The sequence below is a fragment of the Herpailurus yagouaroundi genome, unplaced genomic scaffold, assembly GCF_014898765.1.
Source record: "Herpailurus yagouaroundi ecotype Mexico unplaced genomic scaffold, PumYag 403, whole genome shotgun sequence".
NCBI classification, from domain to species: domain Eukaryota; kingdom Metazoa; phylum Chordata; class Mammalia; order Carnivora; family Felidae; genus Herpailurus; species Herpailurus yagouaroundi.
In genome coordinates this window covers 1,274,808-1,297,936 of record NW_024412620.1, presented here as the reverse complement: position 1 = coordinate 1,297,936, position 23,129 = coordinate 1,274,808, and the positions used below count along the sequence as shown (strand labels likewise).

General features: G+C 37.0%; 1 protein-coding gene across 5 annotated transcripts in view; it reads left to right on the top strand.

Moving 5' to 3' along the window:
- Positions 1-23,129, top strand: part of CRB1 (crumbs cell polarity complex component 1) — a 221,394-nt gene that overhangs the window by 50,293 nt on the left and 147,972 nt on the right. For all 5 annotated transcript variants that reach the window (XM_040463560.1, XM_040463557.1, XM_040463556.1 and 2 more), the window contains exon 2: positions 14,881-15,462. In XM_040463560.1, coding sequence (XP_040319494.1) covers positions 14,881-15,462 — 582 coding nt within the window. The remainder of the gene's footprint in view (positions 1-14,880; positions 15,463-23,129) is intronic.

The following is a 23,129-nucleotide window of genomic DNA, read 5'->3' as shown; positions in this document are numbered from 1 at the left end:
AGTCTGCCAAATAGGTCCCTGGGAGATCAAGACCCATTCTCCATGCGTGTCATGGGGCTGTGCAGATGAGCTGGGGCACGTCTATATACACCAAGGCCCTGCTCAGTACAGCATGTGCCAGAACATACTGGGCAGGGAGCCATTCATAAACTCTTCGAAGTCTTATCCAGACCAAAGGCACAGCGGCATTGTACTTGCTGCGCTCAGTACCACGGGGTTTTTAGCTGAATAAAAAGAAAATGAAATATATTCACAATGTCTTCCAAGTTATCCAGTAACCACAGTAACCTGGGTTTTCCCCAAATCTAGTCCACAACGTAGAGTGACCTGGCAGAAATAAATCATTCCCTCTCTGTTCAAGTGTAGTGAGTCATAAAGTGAGCAGAATAAATTTCGTTGGGGTAAAACCAATTAATCAGCAAACAATCAGCATGTATTTATTACACCACTCAGGAGCTAGTTTTGAAAGTGGGATCGAGACCCAATATACAGAGCTGTATATGCAGACATACTAAAGAAGCGTATATTACAGTTCCTGTACTTAAAGAGTTCATTTGCTAACAGAGAAAAATTAAGGAGGTACACAGCTAAACATAAAGTTGTATCTCAGGCCAAGAGATCTAAAGAATACAAAGTTATGGAAAAGATTCATGGAAAAAGTAGACTTCCAAGGATATCACAATTCGAATATACATCATAATTAATAAACTCTTATAAAGTACTTTGAAATGTCTTTATTTGTGGCTATTACTATAATCATGTCATAAAAGAAGGTAATTTAAATCCTCAAGACTAATGTCTTACTCATAGTTGTAACCACACATTGTTTTTCTAGGCCTCAGTTTCCTGCACAAAAATATGAAAAAAAAAAAAAACTGTTGAGATCTACATTGTCCGATATAGTAGCCACCATCCTGTGTGGCTTTAAGTATTTGAAATGTGAATAGTTGGAAATGAGATGTGCTACAAGGGTAAAACACACACGGGATTTCAAAGACTTAGTATGAAAAAAAAAGTAAATGTCTCATGAATTTTTAACATGAATTACATACTGAAATGATACCGTTTTAGTCATGTTTAGTTAAAACTAGATTATTCAAGTTAATTTTACCTGTTTATCTTTACTTTTTAATGCAATTTTTCATTATACTTTTTACTAGAAGACTTAACAATATAGGTGTTAATACCTAACATTACACGCACATTACATTTCTATTAGACAGAACTTGCTATTTAAAATGTAGCCTATGAACAACAGCAGCAGCATCAACATCCCCTGGGAGCTTATTGGAAATACCTAATCTCAGGCCTCCATCCCAAACCTGCTGAATCAGAATCAGCAATTTAATGAGATCCTCAGTGGTTCTCATGAATGATAGAATTTAGGAAGTGCTGATCTAGATACTTTTAAGGTGTTTCTTTTTCTGGATTCTATTTTTTTTTTATTTTATTTTTTCAAATAGATGTTTTGAAGTCTTTTTGGCACACTAATCTACCATATATTAACTGCATAACCTAGGGAAGTTATTTAACATTCCTGAACCTCAATTTTTATAAAATGGATGTGATACCTCCAGCCCCACAATTTTTCTATAGGGGTTAAATGAGACACCAAGGGTGATACATTTATCCCTAGGAACCAATAAATTGGAGACATTTGTATAATATCAATAATAAAATTGAAAAATTATTCATTTTTTTTCATTCTTATATTTTGGTACACTGTGCAATGGGCTAAAGATTGAAGGGCTGTTTTCATTTATTTTTGCCAATTTTGTGTGTGTGTTTTTTTTTCTTTAACCCTAACTGTGTATAATATACTTACTTAATGTTCTGGTACAAATCTAAAGGAAAATATTAGACTTTCAGGCTGACTTTTTAGAATTAAAATGTGACATAGCTAAATTATCCTGACTGGTTTTATAATTAATGTTGAAATTATTATATTTGTTAATCATTGAGCACTGAAAAAAGTGATGGCTTTATAAAGTGGGAAAAATCTTTTTATTTAGAATATTTTTAACTCTGGTGTGCCTGGATGGCTCCATCGGTTAAGCGTCCAACTTCAGCTCTGGTCATGATCTCATGGTTCGTGAGTTGGAGCCCCGCATGGGGCTCTGAGCTGACAGCTGGGAGCCTGGAGCCTCCTTCAGATTCTGTGTCTCTCTCTTTCTCTGACCCTCCCCCGCTGTGCTCTGCTCTCTCGCTCTCTCTCTCTCTCTCTCTCTCTCTGTCAAAAATAAACATTAAAATTTTTTTTTAAAGAATACTTTTAACTGTACTGTGGGATTGTTAATTTGCTAGAGGCAAAGGAACTAGTAAAATTTAAGTCTATTCCATAAGTAGAAGAGGTCATTGAAAATCCAGTCATTATTACAGTATACATGGATTTTAGTAAAGAGTCTAGGCCTGATTAGCTTTAAATGAGTTTAAATCAAAGGAACATGATTAGATCATTAACATTTTCAATGATTGACGTTCAGTAAAAATGACCTTCACGGTTTGCATTGTTTAGTTATGTTGTAAGGATGACAAAGGGCAGGGCATCTTCTCTGAGTTGTGTGTGACTGCAGTGTGCATTTGGTCCAGCACTCTAACCCTAAGGACGGAGACCAGATCCAGTCTAGACCCTGTACTTAGGTATGTGGGCTGTGTAGATGAGGACCCAGAAGGTTTGATTCCCATGAGAAAGTGTTGAGAGTAAAAGAAATCTTTAGAGAAGCAGCCCCCTGATTTCATCAGTGATGATATTGATGATCAGAAGTTTTATGTAAAAGCACCCAGCCGAATGTCGGTCATGTACAGTGCATTTAAAATATCTTTGTGGAAAAGTTTCTCACTGATTCCATGGACTCTGTAGAGGAGATAATAGTGAAGGATGTTGAGATACAGGTGACACCTGTTGAGATACAGGTGACACCAATGAGATTTGGCCATAGTCTTCTCAACCGGAGCAGGGAAGGCGTGTTTCAGCCTTTGCATGTGAGTTAATTGTGGTAAATACATAGTTGGCAATATTGGGTTCCTACCAGGATTGTGACACAAGATTCTCAGAAAATGTGTGCTGACAATAAACTTGTACTTCCTGGAACTACAAAAACTAGAGACTGTCTTTACAATATTGTGTAGTTTCCCTTCTCTTGGATTTATTCCTTTATTAGACATGCTTTTACAAAGCACCAACTATGTACATGGTACTTTGCTTGTCAAGAGGATGGTCCCAAGCTACATACACTTTGGACTTTGCATTGAAAGGAAATAATATTGACTAAATAATTCCTTTATTGCAGATTTTTACAAGGGAAATTTATGTATGCTATATATATTTTTTACCCCTCACTATAATAACAATAATGATCACAATAGTAATGGCTGCTAATATGCACTTTGTGCCAAGCACTATTAGGCATGTTATGTACATTAACTGATTTAATCTCCAGAGTAAACCTTGGGGTGGTTATAATTTTTACAGAAATGGAAACTAAGGCACAGAAATGTTAAGTATCTTAATAAAATCCATAGAGTTAGAAAGTGGCAGAGCCTAGATTTAAACCTCCCTCCAAAGTTCATGCTCTTAAGCACCATGCATCTCCTTCTGAAATGAGAACACTGAGGCTCAGCGACACTGATTCTGCTAAAACCACACATATGGCAAACAGCAGAACTAAAATTTAAACCTCTATCTATGCGACCATAAAATTATACTCTTGGCATTACATAAAATTGGCCTTAGTTTGGTGTTGAAGACCACGTATAAAACAACGATTGCCTAGTTTTTGAGGCCATAGGAAAGCAAAGAAAAGGAATGGCCTTATAGAGTTCATCTACTTCTTATTTCAGCTGTTCCACGTGGATCCTATCACACCGTACATCAAAGTCAGTGATTTACCCAAAGATTTGCTTGATTTTATCAAAAGGGGTCAAAGTAAGAACTTCACAGCAAGGCTTAAATGAAAATTCAGGTTTTCTTGCTCACTCATTCATTATTCAACGAGTTTTATTGACTACCCACCATGTGTAAGCCATTTTGGTTACACCCTGAATAAAGATGTATGTCTCCTGCACTCACTTCTCCTGCGATCTGGCCCCATCCCTGGAATGAAATATTGTTCTCTGCAGAAACCCTGGCTAAAGAAAATTCAACAGGCCACTTTCCTCTTAGAAATTGAAATTCTCAGATGTGGAAATTTCTATTCTATCGCCAGTAGCATCGTTTACACCCTCTGCCTTAGCAAGTCATTATGGATGTAAATAAATTTTTGATTCATGAAAAAATAGAAAAGGAAGAAAGATGAAGCTTTTGGAAAAGACTTGTCTTTGAACATCAGATTTCTTCTTTAAAATAAGGTACTAGGAAAATAAAGAAGAAACAAAAAAGAATTAAAGAATAAATGAATAACACACACAAAAAAATAAAATAAAACTTGGCACACCCCAAATATTTGCTGTTTAAAATCTAAACTATGATTGAAAATGTTAGGTGGTTCACCAAAATGTTAAGAGCCATGCAATCTGTCAAATTTTTGAATGGAATTGAGGATACAGTAAACTTTGAATAAAGAATAAATTTTTTTTTACAGCTTCATTAAGTCCTCTTTATTAAGTCAATGGTGTTTCAATTTACAGAAATCAACTGTGGCATTTGAAAGGTAGCTTCATAAAATATAAAAAACTGTTTTCTAAAAATACCGAGGATATAAACAAAAAGCCTATGTAAAGGCACGAGTTTGTTGTTGTTTTAATAAAAGCAAATCCAAAGTGAATACAAAATACAATAAAATAACTTATTAGCAAATGTTTATTAATTCATCTGTAGGAAAAGATATTTTATATGGAACAATATCAGAAACCACTCAGTAGTTGCTGCTGGAAGTATCAAATTTTATGTTTACAATTCCTCTTTTCCTGTCTCATTTTTAAATGAAATTAGGTTAAACATATATTAAAAATAGAATTAAAATAGGGGCACCTGGGTGGCTCAGTCGGTTAGGCATCCAACTCTTGGTTTTTCCTCAGGTCATGATCTTGCAGTTTGTGAGTTCAAGCCCCATGTCCGGCTCTGTGCTGACAGTGCGGAGACTGCTTGGGATCCTCTCTTCCCTCTCCCTGCCCCTCTCCTGCTCACTCTCTCTCTCTCTCCCTCAAAATAAATAAATACACTTAAAAAATCAGAATTAAAATAGAAAAACCCTATGACTTTGTATGTTTGAAACATCATTCTGTACCACAGCTAGCATATCCTTTTCCCCATCCCAGGCTTCTGCTTCCCCAAATCCCTGCCCATCTCTCAGTAGTTTCAGGGGAAAATACAGTAAAATATATGCCTGAGAGCAATGAGAGCAAGAAGCTGTTTTTGTACTGTTGGGAGTACACTGGGGAGTGTTTTGATCTGACTCATATGAGGCATATTAAAAATTGCCATTTTAATTCGATTTCAGCATTAACAATTGTTCCTTCCCTTCTGCTGACATTGACTTTAAAGTTAGTATCAGTAAAAATGAGAACTAGAGACAGAGGTGGTTAGAGAGCAAATGGGGAGAATTATGTTAGTAAATCCTAAGAAAAGACTAAGTATAGTTGTGATAAGAAGGTATTTAAATTTTAAAAAAAAGGAAAAAAATGTCAGTCATTACTCATGCATGCCTGTGTGTGTGTGTGTGTGTGTGTGTGTGTGTACATACACATACACAAAGTTTACACAGCAAGGGAAATCTTTAAGGTAAGGATTTGGCTTTGACAATTAATCCCCAAGAAATATCCATTGAGCATTTGTTGTGCATAAACAGGCACTGAGGAGAGCAGGTCTTATGAACAGGGAAAGCCTTGTGCAATGCTTACTTTGCGAGGTATTTCCCTGAGCCAAAATTTTGTGGTACTCAAAATATATAGGGAGATGTTAAATATCTTCTTGTGAAAACCAAACCCTGGAGAAAAGATCTTTTCTAAGTCTAACTGATGTTTATCTTCATTTGATCCTAAGCAAGTCTGTGTACTTTATGGGAAAAAATGTCTCTGGCATGTTGAATTAGTTCATCGACAAGCTCTCCCTATAAGGATATGCTTGGGTTTGTTTGTTTTCCAAAATAAAATTCCTGCAGTGAAAATATGTTTGTGGATGATACTCCCCACCTCCCCCCCGCCTTTTTTTTTGTTATTGCTATTGCTATATTTTGTACTAATCTAGTGAATTTTCTATTAGGAATGCAAAACTATCTCTAAACATAACAATAAGAGCTAACATTTATTGAGCACTTATGATATGTCCATCAACCATTTAAGCTAGTGAATCCTCATGAAAACAAAAACTTTAAGAAGTAAATTTTACTCTTTTCTCCTTTTTTTTCTTTTTTTTTTGCAGCTGAGGAAACAGGCCGTGAGCTCGACTTAGTGTAGGTGTGTTTTACTTCAGGGACTTTGTTCCTCACCACTACACTGTCCTCTTTGTGACAAATCTCCTATGGTTGGCTAATACAAAAGTTGCCAAACATATTGATAAAAAAAAACCAAACACTTGACAAAAATTTCAGATTCTTGATGATGATTTTTAAATTAGAGAAACACTTGCCTGTTTCATAGGTAAGTGCATTAAAATCATCAAAAGCAAAGGAACAAATATTATTTATAGTAATCTCTGGGAAACTAAAATGCTCTTCCCCGAAATCACCTTGTAGTGTTTCTTTGCTCTGAATAAATATATTCTTCCCTATAATTAAGCTAACTTACCAAAATGGCTGCTTTCCAAGTACATTGAATTATTAGAAAATACACCCACACATACACACACACATACACAATACATTTAATGCTTGGGCATTCATCTCCTTTGAAACTGGTCAAATTAGTTTTTACTTCTCTGAAAAATATTTATATATATATATATATATATATATAAACATGTAAATTTATATATAATAATAGAGTGTATATATATATAAGTATATACACACATATATATGTATAGATATATACAATACCAAAATAGCAAATACAATAAGAATTATGGTAACCATACAAATTTTCTTGTTTTCTCCTGAACAGAGATTTTCAAATTGCTATTCTCAGCCCCTAGGGTTCCTTGGAGTTGTCTTTAGAAAGGGCAGGAGGCTATGTAACTGGGCCACAAGGTCTCCTTCAACCTGAGCTGGTCCACATTACGATTTTGTATACTGGGATTACTCATATTTTCCTTGAAAGAGTACTGTTGTGCTTATAGAAAGAAAAGTCTGAAACCCACAATTCTAGAATTTCTTATAACAGCCAGTAGATGGCAAACTTTACTGCAAGGAAACAGTTTGGCAGACAATCTAAATTGGTCTGAAAATACCAATTGCACTTCATATCCAGTAGTTTCTTGCTCTGGATTTAAATTTTATATGAAAGTGGGGAACAAAATTCTCAATGGCCATTTCCCTGGGAATTAAACTCCTCCAATTATAGTTTTAAGTATTTTTATAAGTTTTGTTCTTAAGGTATTATTACAACGAAAATTACTTCATTGTTGACTAAGTGTTCGCACAATATACTAGGCACAATACAATAATATATATAGATGACAGATTTTTTCAGTTAGGTGCACAAAACTGTAATAATTATAACCCTTACTTCATGACTTCATTGGGCTATGCATAGGTTATTTTTATTTCTTTAATGGGCTATTTAGCTATTTTTAATAAGGCAGTAAATTGCAAGTCCTTTGTAAGTTTGAAAAATTATAATTTTCTTTTTGAGAGGCAGTTGTCTTTGCTTGTTTACTACAGTCTGCTCAAGTGTCAGTTAATAACGCCTAGGTCATGGAGGGCATTTCCAAGAGGTCCCATTAGCATCTTACCTATGGACACACCATAAACCCAGGAAGCAAGTGTGCAAACGGTGCAAATATTCCCATTCATCCTGGATGAGACCCAGGAAAAGCATGTGCTTGATAGATGATCTTGTCCAGAACGAGTACTGAAAACATAATTCAAAGTGTATGTGTGAACAAAGCGATGGGGGTCAGTGTGCATGACCAAATTATAAATATCCATTTTTGCTTTTAAAAACATCTTTATCAAATGTATTCTGTAATACTTTAAAAGTCTCTAAGCGTTGTAAGGGAAACACTATTCCACTTTTTGCCAACCCCATTCCTGCTTCTTACTCCCAATGTGCATTCTCCAGAAGCAACTACTTAAAACTCTTTCAGTTCTTTCTTACGGTTTTTATTTATATACTTGTAAATACTAGGCTGAGATTTTCCCTTGCTTTTGATACTGGCATAATCTAGTGGAATCCTACTATGCTAAAAGTAGATTTAATTTTCCCGTAGTTTTCAACTACACACACACACAGACACACACACACACACACACACACACACACACACACCCCACAGCTCCACTGCTTTGGTTAAATCATATATTATTATCATTATTGGTATTACAAAGAACTCTGCAGTTACACAGTATATTATGATTTTATTTCCCATTTTGTGCAACCTTTTCCCTAGAATTAATACTAGGAATATTTTTAAAAAGAGTTTAGTTTTCCATTACTTCTCTATATGGTACTCTGCATTTTCCTTCTTGGAGCTCTGCTTTCTCTTTCAGCACTGGTTAATCTCTACGCTGGTAGCATACCTGTAGTACAGCCAGCAATTTTCAGTAAAATGTTCTGTTTCTTTATTAGAACGCTTGTATGCTAGATTCCATGTCTCTTTCTTGATTTACACTCCCACTTTCACGGAACCTATCTTCTAGAATCTTCCTGAAAAGCGAGTGTGTGAGGTGAAAATTTGAATTTCTGAATCTCTGTAAGTATTTTTCTTCTCCCTTAACATTTGGTTGACAGTTTAGCTGGGCATAGAATTCCAATTTAGAAATTATTTTCTTTCAGGATTTTTAAGGCATGTTTCTAATGTCCCCTGGCTTCCAATGTTTCTGCTGATAAATCAGATGTTATTCTGATTTCTGATGCTTTGTAAATGAGTTATTCTCTGTTCCACCTCAGAAAAATGATGAGGTTTGCTGTGGATTTTTTAAAAATTATCTTCCTACAGCACTTAGTAGAAACTTTAAATCTATACACTTGTTTTTAATTCTGGCAACAATTTCTGTATTTCTGTCATAATTTTAAATTCCTTCTCCCTCCTCTCCTTGCCTCCTTCCCCCTCCCACCCCATTTCCTTTCTTCTCTTATTTTGTTTTTCTTTTTTAATATTTTTAATGTTTATTTTTGAGAGATAGAGAGATGAGGCACAAGCCGGGGAAGGCAGAGAGAGAGGGAGACAGAATCTGAAGCAGGCTCCAGGCTCTGAGCTCAAACCCATGAACTGTGAGATCATGGCCTGTGCCGAAGTCGGATGCTCAGCCAACTGAGCCACCCAGGCACCCCTGTTCTCTTATTTTGAAACTCCTCCTTGAGTCACTCTCTGGTTCCCTGTTGCTTCCACCTCCCCTTTCCAATGTTAGTATTTTTTTTCTAGCATCTCGTAGATTTTCCTCAAAATTACCTTTCAAGTAACTCTACTGGATTTTTCATTTCTACTACTGTATTTTTAATTGTAAAGACCTCTTTTGTTATCTAGAAGTTTATTTTAATAACTTCCTATACTTATTTCATTGCCGCAATATCCTCCCTTAACTCTTTGAATATGTTAAACCTCAAAGTTTCATAATTTTTTGTCCACTCCCTAAATTCTTTGTCTCATCCAAGTTACTTAAAAAATATTTTTGTGTGTGTGTGTTCTGTTCTTAGTGTTTTATCATAAAGGGTTTTCTCCATCTGGTAATCTCATAAAAATATGTTTATATTAAATAAAGAGGTACGACTGTTTCTTAAGCTGATTAGTGGATACAAGGATGTTTGTTTACCATTATTATTTAAAGTATAATTGTAATAACATTTAAAGTATAATTAAAAGATAGCAATTCCCTATATGCATATATACACTTTACATATACTCATATATGTATTTGTTTAAACAGAGCTATTAGAAAGTTCTTTTATTTCATGTTACAGGACTTTCTAGCTTATTACATTTATTCTAGAGTGATTGGCCTGGGTCATTTCAATGGGGACACCCAATACCAGTATCTGTAAGTATTTTCTTTTGGGCTCATCAAGAGAAATAATTATTTCCTGCTTAGGGAGTAAATCTGGCTGCTGGCATTTTAGAACTGAATTAGAAATGAGGATGGGGAGGGTCTCACAATTCTGTATGTAGATATTCACTTCCCCCCTTTTTATCAGACCAGAGCCAGCCACTCCCATATCACCAGCACTTGTGCCTTTGGCTTTGAATCACCTTCATGGGGGAAGGGCAGTCATGTAGTTTCCTGGGATGAAAGATGGAACATGGGAATCTAACTGTACTTTTGGTAAGTTTTCCAAACAACCTTCCCATTTTCAGCACCACTTGAGTACCTGGAACCCCTAATTCCTGAAACTTTCTGGGGTTCCACAGCATCAACTGGCTTGCTTCTGGGATTCTCTCACCTGGGATTTGCTTATTCTGGTATACTAAGTCTATTCCAACTCATCCATCTACAGACGAGCTTCCACTTATATGTATGAGTGTATGTATATGTGTATTTATTGCTGTCCCCTCAACCTTCCTTCTGGATCTTGTGAGTATGACGATTTCATTCCTTCTTGTCCTTTTTTTCCCCCCCTAGGACTGTTTCTATGTGTTATTTATTGAGGTATAATTTACATACAATAAAATTAACCCAATTTCAGTGGCAAACACATACGGTCAATAGCTATTACTACAATCATGATATAGAATGTTTCCACAGAAACTCTTTACAATTAGTTTCCTTCACCCACCTCCATTCCCTGGTGACCACTGAGCTGCTTTCCATCATTATAAGTTTGCCTTCTCTAAAATGTCTAAATGTCTCATAAAATTGAATCATCCAGCAGATAGTCTTTGTGTCTGGTTTCTCTTAATTAACGTAATACTTTAGAGATTCCTCCATGTTGTTCACTGGGTCAGTAATTTGCCCATTTTATTCCTGAGTAGTAGTCCAATGTGTGATATATTAAAATTTACTTACCAACTGATAAACATTTGGGGTTTTTCCAGGGTCAGTCATTATGAATAAAGCTGCTATGAATTTTGCAAGCAAGGTTTTGTGTGGATATTATGTGTTCATTTTCTTGGGGGAAATATCTAGGTGTGGGATTCCTGAATAAGTGTATGTTTAAATTAATAAGACACTTTGAAACTTTTTTCCAAAGTGGCTATGCCATTTTGTATTCCCTCCAGCCACGTATGAGATATGTGACTGATAGAGCAGTACAACAACAGTAAAAGTAGTCTTTTAAGGTATGATGCATTACTAAAGATAAAAAGGATATTTTATGCCTATGAGGGTCAAGCCAGCAGGACAATGTAACCATGTTAAATTTCTATGACACAGGAATATAGTTTCAGAATATAGAAGTGAAAACTGTCAGAACTAAAATGAGAAATAGAAAAATTCATATTCACTGTCAGAGATTTCAATGCATCAATCTCAATGAAGAGAAGCAGAAAAAGCCCCAATGTTATAGAAGTTCTGAATAACACAGTTAGCAATTTGATATAATTGAGTTTTACAGATTTTCCATAGTTCAAAGAAGAAAGACATCACCATGAAAATCGGAAAATATTTTTATTTGAATAACACTGAAAAGAAATCACACAAAATGCAGTAAAGCGGTGCTTACACAGAAATTTTGTCTTAAATTAATAAATTAGAAAGAATGCCTGAAAAAGTAAATAACAAGCTAAACTGCTTAATTCTTAGTAGAATTAAGAAAACAAAAATGTAAAAGCAGAAATCTAGGACAGAAAACAAAGATCTTCTGGAGAAACTATACAAAGTCAAAGGCCAATATTTGAAAACACTAATATAACTGGTAACACACAGGCAAGAATGATTAGTTACTGAGAGATAGAGACAGAGACACAGACAGAGAGACAGAGAGGACTTGAATAAGACTTCCATTTTTTCCACACCCTGTGAGCACCTAGTAATGCCAATTTTTGTCACTTGCTCTTTCTAGTGGGTAAGTAGTGACACTGTTTTTAATTTCTGTTTCCCTGATGGCAAATAATGTTGAGTATTTTTCAATGTGCTTATTTGTTATCCCTTCACGTCTTTCATGAATTTTAGAAAGGAACAGAATAAAACACTTAATGCGAATATCATCATGTTTACATCAGAAACCCTACCCAGTAAGTATCCTAACTTCCAAAATAATACAGCAAAAAGAAATGGACTTTAGAACCAAACAAATCAGAGATTCAAATCCTTCCTCTCTTTGACACCATTCAAATGACTTAGTCCTTACAAAGCTTAACTTTCCATCTGTAAAACGCTTTACACAAATATTGTTAGAAATCTATTTTAAAAGTTGCATTGGAAAGGCGTTGGGTATAAATGCCAATTTCCTTCGCTGTCTTCCCACACTAATTCTTTATTTCATGGCTTCAGTGATAATGCTTGATGATTAATGAAAGAAACAACCAACAGCATCACCATCACCACTAACAAAATAAACAAAACAAAAATAAATGGAAAACCAAATTTCATCAATGCCTTCCCTTGCTGGTGCAGTTAAGAGGACAGCTGGAGTATTCAACTGAGTTTTTTCAGCTTGGACACAAGAATTTAAATGCTTCCAAAAGTTTGAACTTATTAAATATTTCTTCATATCCCTCCCCATTTCATGCCCCACACCCTCTCACAATTTTCTTAGTATTGCCAAGAATGCCAATACCCCTCATGCGTTAGTTCTTTTGTGTGCAAATAATATCTTTCCTCCCCTTGCATTCATTAAAAAAAAAAATCTCAAGTACCCTTTCTTCAGTGAGGCTTTTCCTGGTATGCTTTCCCTGACACATGTGATTTCACAGCCCCCTTCCATGTTTCGGTTGTGACATGTTCCCCCTTCCTTCCAATATGTATGGACACCTGTTACGTGATGAGTAATATTGCAGACCCAGGAAATACAGACAAGGTTTCCTCCTTTCCTCCAAAGAACTAACATTCTAATGAAGAAAACAGAAAACAAACATATACAGAAAAAAATAACAGCATATGTAACATAGCAAATAAAACAACAAAATTTAGAAAAGGAGTTCAGAGAAAGCTCTCAGGAAGTGACACTGCAGCTAAGATATCACATTTGAAGATGTGACAGGAAAGCCAGCATCTGAAAAAAACAAAAAGACTAAAACTAAAGTAAAAGGATGATTAGTTGAGTTTTCTCATAGGGAGTAGAAAATGTTGGCTCTCTGATCAACCCTCCTGATAATATATAAGCATATGTTAATTTCTCTTTCTTTCTTTCTTTCTTTCTTCTTCTTCTTCTTCTTCTTTACTGTTTATTTTTGAGAGAGAGAGGGAGACAGAGTGCGAGCAGGGGAGGGCAGAGAGACAGGGAGACACAGAATGTGAAGTAAGCCCCCAGGCTCTGAACTGTCTGCACAGAGCCCAATGTGGGGCTCAAACTCACGAACGGTGAGATCATGACCTGAGCCGAAGTCAGACGCTCAACTGACTGAGCCACCCAGGTGCCCTTATAAGCATATGTTAACTTTCTATGTGTAGGCACTGGAGGAAAATTGTTGGCTGCCAGAAAGACTCCAGAGAAGATAATTATGAAAATATTCTCACTCTTGTACGACACACCAGTCCATCATTTCTTTTAAGTATCTCCTCATCACCCTGCTTGTGGCCACACCAGGTTACAAGAATCACCTCTTCTTTTGCAGGAAGAGAGGGAAAAGATTTGTCATTCCATATTTCTCAAAGTTTGCACACTATTTTCTCCCAGCAACAGTTGATTTATGTCTCATATCCTAAGAGCAAACTCCCCGTTTTGTAACTTTTTTTTATTACAAGCCTGTACTGTTGCCACTCTTATATTTGTGAGCAATACTGAGAAAAAGAAAGTAAAAATAAGAGAATGATATAGTAGATGAATCCACATGCAAGACAGTGTTTCATGGGAAAATACAATTGAGTTGAGAAATCATAAGGCTTCTCAGTATACACGATTGAGAAAATAACTATGCTGTGATCATAATCTATTTATATTTGGGGACAACCTATATGCATATACATAGCTAATGAGTTTGTCAACAAAGAATTATTGTTTTTCTGTTGGTTATTATTCCAATTAGAATTTCAAAAAAATGTATCCCTAGAACAGAGACGCATATAAAAACACAAGTCCATAGGAAAATAAAAGTGCATGAACTTGACTACATCTGTTTCCTTGCAGAGGGATTTATTTAATCTGTCATCTGTAAACTGTACATAGTAACACTGTGTTGCTATGAGGGTTAGAATAATATATGTGAAATACCTGGCAAGCCTTCAATAAATAGTTGGCCCTCTATCCTCTTTTAGTATTTTCATCTTCCTATGCTTTTCTTTTTAGAATACAAAGGGTAACTGTGACAAAGCAGTCATAAACTGAGTCATTCATTTGAATATTAGTTTTAGTTAGGCCATATATTCAGAGACAATTTTGTATGTCATTTCCCAGTATATTCCAGGATCCTCCACGGGAGAATGTGAATTTCAAAAATGTGTGTGTGTGAGACAACTTAACAGTTGCTTCAATGCATTCCGTTGCTCACTTGGCCCTGAGAAAGGGAAGTGCAGGAAAAGCAAAGAATCTGAAACCAGCTACTTTTGTTTCTCATTACCAACTATATGACAGACCATCATTAATCAAAGACCTCATCATTGGACATCATTTGCTAAAACTCATCATTAGAATGCAGCCAACTGTATTTCATTAATGAGTTTCTCTGAGGTGCGCGGAAGCAGAAAGAAGATCTTTATTTTTACCCTCAGCCATTTATTTGTAAACATCTTGACATCTTTTATTTCCTTCTAGATTCCTCTGGCAATAAAAATGACACCAGGTGCCTCGCAAGTTCTTGCCGAAACAATTCTACCTGCAGTAATACTTCAAAGGACAACAGTTGCCACTGTTCGGACACAGCGATTGATTTGGACAAAGACTGTGACAACACGAAAGACCCATGCTTCTCCAATCCCTGTCAAGGAAATGCCACGTGTGTGAATACCCCAGGAGAAAGGAGCTTTCTCTGCAAATGTCCTCCTGGTTTTAGTGGGACAACCTGTGAAACTGCCATTGTTTTCTGTGGCACAAGCTCCTGCCAACACGGAGGTGTTTGCCATCAGGACCCTGTTCACCCCGTCTGCATCTGCCCAGAAGGATATGCTGGAAGATTCTGTGAAAAGGGTCATGATCCGTGTGCTTCTAGCCCTTGCCACAACGGAGCCGTGTGCCAGGATGGAATGGATGGCTATTCCTGCTTCTGTGTCCCAGGATATCAGGGCAGGCACTGTGAGCTGGAAGTGGATGAATGTGTCTCAGATCCCTGCAAGAATGAAGCTACATGCCTCAATGAGATAGGAAGATACACTTGTATCTGCCCCCGTGATTATTCTGGTAAGTGCTATCACGTTTGAATACCAGAGGATGTAATCAGCTTTCCCTTTCTTTAATATGACAGAAGCAGAGGTGACTTTTTGTCTTAGCCGCTTGTTTATGAATATGGTCTTGGCAGGAATTAGAAAGCATCCTAGACTACTAAAAGTCCACTGGGTTTAACCATTTGCCAGATGTCACTGTTGTCGTTTTAAATAGAGCCCTTACATTATTTAAATCTGAAGTTCAGTCTAGAATTAGTGGGCCCTATGAGGCCTAGCTTTCCAGGTCAGGGCACTTCAAGTTTCGTCAAGAGAAGATTCCTTTTGTCTTAGCTAAAGTGTGCCTATCAGCTAATGTCCAAAGCCTGACATTGCAGCCAACCGGGAAAGCAGGCCATGGAACGGATACATGTTAGTGGGTTCTAAGATGTGATCAACAGATCAGTGATGGCAAGGTTGATGTAATATGGTAAATGAGTTAAACCACAATTTTATTAATAAAGAAGTCACTTCTTGTTTAATTTCTTGGAAACAGTAAATAATAGTACCTCATAGCTATTCACCAAGTTTCTGTTGAGGTGGTATTTCAGTACAGAGTAACGAGTTGACCGTTCATTCACTAAAAGGTTACATGTTATTTATTACCTTCTCTGCTCCCTATCCTCCAGAACCAGTTACCCATTTAGGTCATTTCTTCATGGTGACCATCTCTGATGCACTGTTTCACTCTCTGGATTCTCTACACTAATCCATGCTTTCTCCCATTCATTCATTCTGACTTCTGCTCGCCACTTTTCTGTGCTTCCTGACTCACCTCGTTGTGACATTTTTCACATTTTAATGCCACATTTCCCTTATCGCTTGCCACTTTTATAACCTCCCGTGGTACTTGAATTTCAACTTGCCTTCTCTCAACGCTTTCACACTTCTTTTTCTTGTCATTCTTTTTCCATGTATGTTAAGCAATATAATTATTTGTAAAGTATTTCTCTTCAAAATGTACACCAGTATGTCATTTTTCTAATATTACACATTCTGGAAACATCTCTTATAAAATAGCCATTTCCCTAGTTGCTCTGACATGAAATTTGCTCCCTTTCCCTCAATCCTCACCTAAAACGAATATTCAAAATCTATCTGGACATCCAACATGTCTTCCAAATTGAGCTTATCCACTCTGTTAACAGTACCTTGGCTCATGTCCTCATCATCTTGTGTATACTTATTATACAACCTCCTAGATTCTATTTCCGGCCTCTGCCTTCTCCAGGTTGTTCTGAACAGTGCCTCTGAAATCATCCTTCTAAAATAGATCTGAGTGTGCCATTCCCTGCTGAAGAAACCTGAGAGCTTCCCACCACACGAGAATAATTTTCACGTCTCATTAAAAACCCTCCACAATTTGTCCCTTACATTGTAATCGTATCTCCACACCTCCTTCCACCAGAGCATTCCACTTCCTGAATTGTCTTCATCTTCTGTTCAAATGGTTTCCCTCCCTCCCTCAATTCAGTGTCCACTCTGTGACGTTCTGTACTTTCAATACTTCATTCAACTCTCGCCTAACTCAAGAAGCATTTCTGATTTACCATCTGCTGAAATAACACTTTTAACTGCAATAGTAATTATTTACTACTTCCGTAGTGGTTTGCGCCTCTATTCGTGAACTTTGTCCTGTTCTTCAGAGATCTGTGTTTTTGTCTCGTCCCACTGAAGTATTACTTCCTAAAGGACAGAAGTCATGTATTATGTTTATGCTTTAACTCATCAGTCCTTTTTGGGTATTTATTATATGTCAGTCATTGTATTAAGAGAAGGCACTATTCCCAAAGTGCCCAGCATAGCCAATAATGGTTGCTTAATAAACTGTTACTGAATTGTTTTAATTTTCTAATTTTTCCATATATTTCTGGACACCCTGTGTGGTAACGAAACTGAGGTAAACATATTAAGAGTTTACCTTCTCTATGCTTTGTGTTGGTAGAATGCTGTGTTATGTGGAAAATTATTTTATTGATTGCCTTTAATTACAGTACTAAGCTAAAAGTTATGAGGAACAGTAAAGGGGGTTATAAAACAGTACTCATACGTGAAAAGCTCCTTATCTATATGCCAAATCATCATGTCTGTTTTTTTAAAACTGAGTTACAGCAATTGAATTTCAATGTTTAAAATTTTTGATTAAAAAAAAATAAACTTTTGTGGGGCTGGTGTGGGATTGCTTTTGTTTATAATGGACACATTTAAAACCCACTATGGTTTAATTGAGATAGTATCTTCTATTTCCTGCTGCTAGTACAATATTGCGAATGGTGACTGAAAGAAACAGACATGAGATCAAAGAAATGTTTCAGCCATTTTAGCTACAGCGTTCTTAAATAGTCTCATAATGGCAAAACACAGCTTGAGAAATGATGTTTTACAAGGTATGTTTTTATTTTTTACATTTCAATTAATTGGATTGTAATGAATCCTTTCAGTGGCATAAATTTAGGCATAAAAGATGTCAAGAGTATATTCCAAATGGGAAATATAGTAAAATTCCATTATAAGACATTTTACTCTACAACGAATTAATTTATACTGTGGATAAATCGTATCCCTGCTGGGCCCAATGAAAATCAATGCCTTTTTCTCACCATAACGTTAGCTCAAAGCCCACAATGAGGTCACCTCCCTTGTCCAAACCCTGGTATAACAGAGTTGTTCCCTATTTGACTATGTTCTTCTCTTGCCCTCTAAGAAATCAACTAACTTTTATTATTTTAGCTCTGTTGACATAAATATAACTTGCTTGCAGAGTTTAAGTGACAGACTCATCAGGCAGTAAGAATTATGTCTGATATTAGCTGGTTAGGCTTATTCGGACACAAAGGTGTGATTTTCGTCTTGATCACCAATCTCCACAAGTAAAATAGCCTGCATTCTGGGAGCTCATCAGTGGTTCCCAGCCCTGACTAGGCATTAGCCATTACCCAGGGAGATCTGAAACAAAGATGCTCAGATTCCACCTTCAGAGAGTCAAATTTAATTGATGATTCTAATGTATAGGTAGGGCTGGGAGCCAGGAGTTTGGTTTATGTGAACTTAATTTAGAAACTTTTCTTGCAATATCCCATCATTTAGACCCACAAGGAGGCTTGCTTTGCTTCAGTGCTATCCCATGGCGCCCAGTGTTTGTGGTAATGAATGAGGAACCCAAAGAAGGTCTATAGGACCAAGGCCAATTAATGAGAAACCCAAAGAAGGTCTCTAGGACCAAGGGAAAAGCTGGAGTTGGGAAGGGAAGAAGACTATTAGTAATCAGCATGGATGCATAGATGCTCTGCCTGAACCCAGACCTCCCAATGAATCCTGGAAACTACTATAATAACCCAGCTGCCGTGTGCTACATCCAAATTTAGAGGATCATAAAGAACCTGGCTTACAGGAAAAAGCCTGTGCTCCTCAGTGCAGCAAAGTAAGAAAACATAATAAATTTTAAAAGACAGAGAGAGGGAGAAGAGGGAAAAGAGCAGTAGCCCGCAGAGAGGGGGTTCACACTGCGGGAATCCTTCTCTGTGCATGCCACTGTGCTTCCTACGTGGTGATTCATGAACTGCAGAAATAGGCTCAGAGAGAGGCAGAAGTGGTGAGAAAATGCCAGGCATAAGCAAAAACTCCAACTTAAGCAGAAAGGAAGCAGCTGCAGACTTTTTGAATGGAAAGAATACAGGAGCTCATAGCTGCTTTTAGTTCAAGTTTATGCAGTGTACCGTTCTTTCACTGAGGGCTTTCTTAAAATTAGCAGATTGACAAATGAACAGTTTTCATGTTAGGGTGCCTGAAGCATGAGAAAAATGGGGCTACAAGAGGGCAGGACCAGGCCAATCTGATGCATGATGAAGCAAAACAGTGTAGGAAAATATCTTATTTCCTTCATTAAAAAATAGGTCTTTGGCATAAAAATAATCTTTTGGAAAATAAGAAAAGAAACACCATTAAATTTACTTATTGATTGCAAGATGCATCTTTATTTCAAGGATGACAACATACGAAAAATTCATTTTATATTCACGAAAATGTGTTAGTGTATGGAGACTAGTTAGAAGACTAGTTAGCACATGGAGAGACTACTCAGTTAGAAAGCCATCCAGACCAGGGATAAGACATTAGGACCTGGCCGGGAAGAGTGACTGCAGGGATGAATGGGAAGGTAGGTGTAGGGCTCACTAAGAAGACGGCTCACTTGGCATTTATTAAAGCCAGAATATTTCCAAGCTTATTTTATCCAAGCAAAACTTGAAATCTCTGACATCAAGAATGCATTAAAAGTCCAATTGCCTATTCCAGCTCAATAAACTTATTTCTATCAGTGGTTCTCAAACTTTAGCATGCATCAGACTCACCCAGAGAGCTTATTATAATACAGGTTCTGGGGCACCTGGGTGGTTCAGTCAGTTAAGCGTCTGACTCTTGATTTCAACTCAGGTCATGGTCTCACAGTTCTCGGGATTGAGCCCCACACCAGGCTGACAGTGCAGAGCCTTCTTGGGATTCTCTCTCTCTTTCTCTCTGCCCCTCTCACTGCCCACCCCCATCAAAAATAAATAAATCAAGTTTAAAAATACAGTTTCTGATTCAGTAGATTTGTGGTGGGGTCCGTGCATTTTTAACAAGTTCCCATGCAATATTGATGCTGATCTTCTGCTGGTTTGGGGACCACACTTTGAGAAACCACTGATGTAGACAATTATGTGCATTTTCATGTGACAACACAAAGGTGTCTGTGTGTGTGTATGTGTGTAGTATTTTTTGCTAGTAACAGTCCTGGATAGATGATATGGATAAAAATAAGTATCTGTTGAGGGGCGCCTGGGAGGCTTATAGGTTGAGCATCTGACTTCGGCTCAGGTCATGATCTCACAGTTCATGTTTTCGAGCCCTGCTTTGGGCTCAGAGCCTGGAGTCTGCTTCGGATTCTGTGTCTCCCTCTCTCTCCGCCCCTCCCTGGCTTACACTCTGTCTCTCTCCCTCTCAAAAATAAATAAATATTAAAAAAGTAAAAAATAAATAAATATCTGTTGAATTCACCCAGCCATTAATGTTGTCAAAACACACAGACACCCGTATACACTCAGGTGTGTATATAGATTGAGTTCCTGCAACGTGCCAAGCATTGTTATAGGCTCTGTAAATATAAGAATAAAGAGGTGATGAAAAAGTCCTCTTCCATCTTAGAGGGAAGAGACAGACATGTATAAAATAGTAATAAATAAAATACATAGTAGGTTAGGTGGTGATAAGCACAGTGGAGAAAAGTAAAACAAATAAGGGGAATTAGGAACTGAACTTCAGGTACAATGACCAGGGAAGGCGCTACTAAGAAGGTTACACATGAATAAAATTCTAGATAGGTAAGGAAGGGAGTTAGCAAATGTCTTGTGGAATAGCATCCAGGCAGAGGAACAGCAGATGTGAAGGCCCTTAGGTAAAGAGTACTGGAAAGTCTGAGAAGCAGCAATGAAGCTGATGTGACAGGAATGGAGCGAGCAAGGAGAAGACATAATAGGGTCAGACTATTGAGGCTTGTGGGCGGCTGGAAGGACTTTCTCTCTTGCTCTTAATAAGATGGGAAGTTGTTGGATAGTTTTGAGCAGAGGACTGGAATGATTTGACTTACATTTTAAGAAAATCACTCTCCTTGTTATGTTGAGTATATACTGAAGGGGGTTATTAGGGTAGAATCAGAGCGCCCAATAATACAATAGTCCAAGTGAATGGACTATTATTACATGGAAAGAACAAAATAAAAGTATCAAGTGTTAACACCTTTCCCCCCTTTAACATTTAATTAAGATGGGAATGAACACAGAAGGATCATGGATCATGCAAAGAAAACGTGAGCATACCTTCCCTGACCTGCTCTCTATTGCCCTCTGGTGGGAGGTCTAGATTATTCAGGACAGGTCTATTCAGAATAGTTCCAACAACAGTGTTCCTCAGTAGTTTGTATCAACCATATTTTCATACAGTCTTTCACAGGCACACTTGAAACTTATTCTACGCCTTTGAATTACATATAAATTACTCATTTATAATTTCCTATCAGACCTTCTTCTATTAATAACTTTTTGTGTTCTTCTCTGTGTCTTCTCCAATATTCCTCATCCGTTCTGACAGACTAACAGGTATGATGTCACTAACTCTGACAGTCATTGGCACTAACCCTGCCATTACAGTAGCATTTATCAAAAGCACAATTTGAATTTCAGGCAATGAGGAGATTTGAATCTAGGCTTAATGTTCTATCTTCTCTAAATATATTTTTGATCAATTAAATACTTTTTTAATACCATTTTTCTATGACAATTTCATATAGATAACTTAATGGTGATGAAAATAATTTGGGGGAAATAAAAGTACTGTGTATCATAAAATATAAGCTTTTTCATGAGAAAAATTGTTATTATCATTATGATTACCATTATTATTGAAAGTTTTTGCTGATTACAAAGTTAACAAATAAACCATTTGATGAACTTACGTCAGTTTATTGGGAATAATTATTAACAGTCCATATTTATATAAAGATATACAATATGTAAGACATGAGTTTTTTTAAATCTTTTTAATGTTTATTTTTGAGAGAAAAAGAAAGAGACAGAGAGCAAGCCAGGGAGGGGCAGAAAGAGGGAGACACAGAATCCAAAGCAGGCTCCAGGCTCTGAGCTGTCAACACAGAGCCCGACACGGGGCTCAGACTCACAGACCATGAGATCATGACCTGAACCGAAGTCAGACACTTAACCAGCTGAGCTACCCAGGCTTCCCCGCTGTAAGACATGAGTTTAAAGGACACTTAAATATTGTTTCTGTGAGCATCTATCTAAATACCTCACATTTTACTCACCACATAATATATATATTCATAACAAATATCTTTCACACCCAAAAGGCAAATAATGGGTAGCAGGCAAAAGAAAACATTTGGATTTTATGGGTTGTATCTTCATGTTATCAAAGGAAAGTGACTGTTTTTCTATATGCTCTTAATGATGAAACTGATCATTTCTGTAGTGTCATATAAAAGAAAATTCACACGTATTCCGGCTTTTGCTCAGAACTAGAGCCATCTGAAACAGTTTTATGAAGAAATGAAGTTTCTGGCTTTGACAAGCGTTTGTTGAATGAGCGCACAAAGTAACAAATACTATTCACTCAGCAAATATTCAGGACATGCTTCCATGGCACTGGACACTGTGCCAGACCACGGAGACATAAAAATGACGAGGACAAAATTTATCCCTGACGAAATACTCACGGTTTACCCAGGGAGAAGGCAGGCAAACAAAACTTAGAATCGCTCTCTGACCAGAATGCTGACGCAGCACGAAGAAAGGAGCCAATGACGTTGCTTCGGATCAGGAAAATCTTCACAGAAAAGGTGGCCTACGAGCAGAGCAGCAATGCATTTCGTTCAGAATGTTCAACTGAAACTTCTGCCCTCTGACTACATTTATTAGTACTTTTATTGTATGAATAAGAACGAGCTGAAAAGCAAGGGAGAAGGACTGCAGAGGGTTTAGCGAGGGGTGAATGTCTCTTCTGTCATCTTTGCTTTGACGGCTGGTTTGTGGTTTAGCGAGTAGCTGTGAATGGCATGCTCCATTTTAAGCCCCCTCTGTCTGACTACTGCTCTTAGTG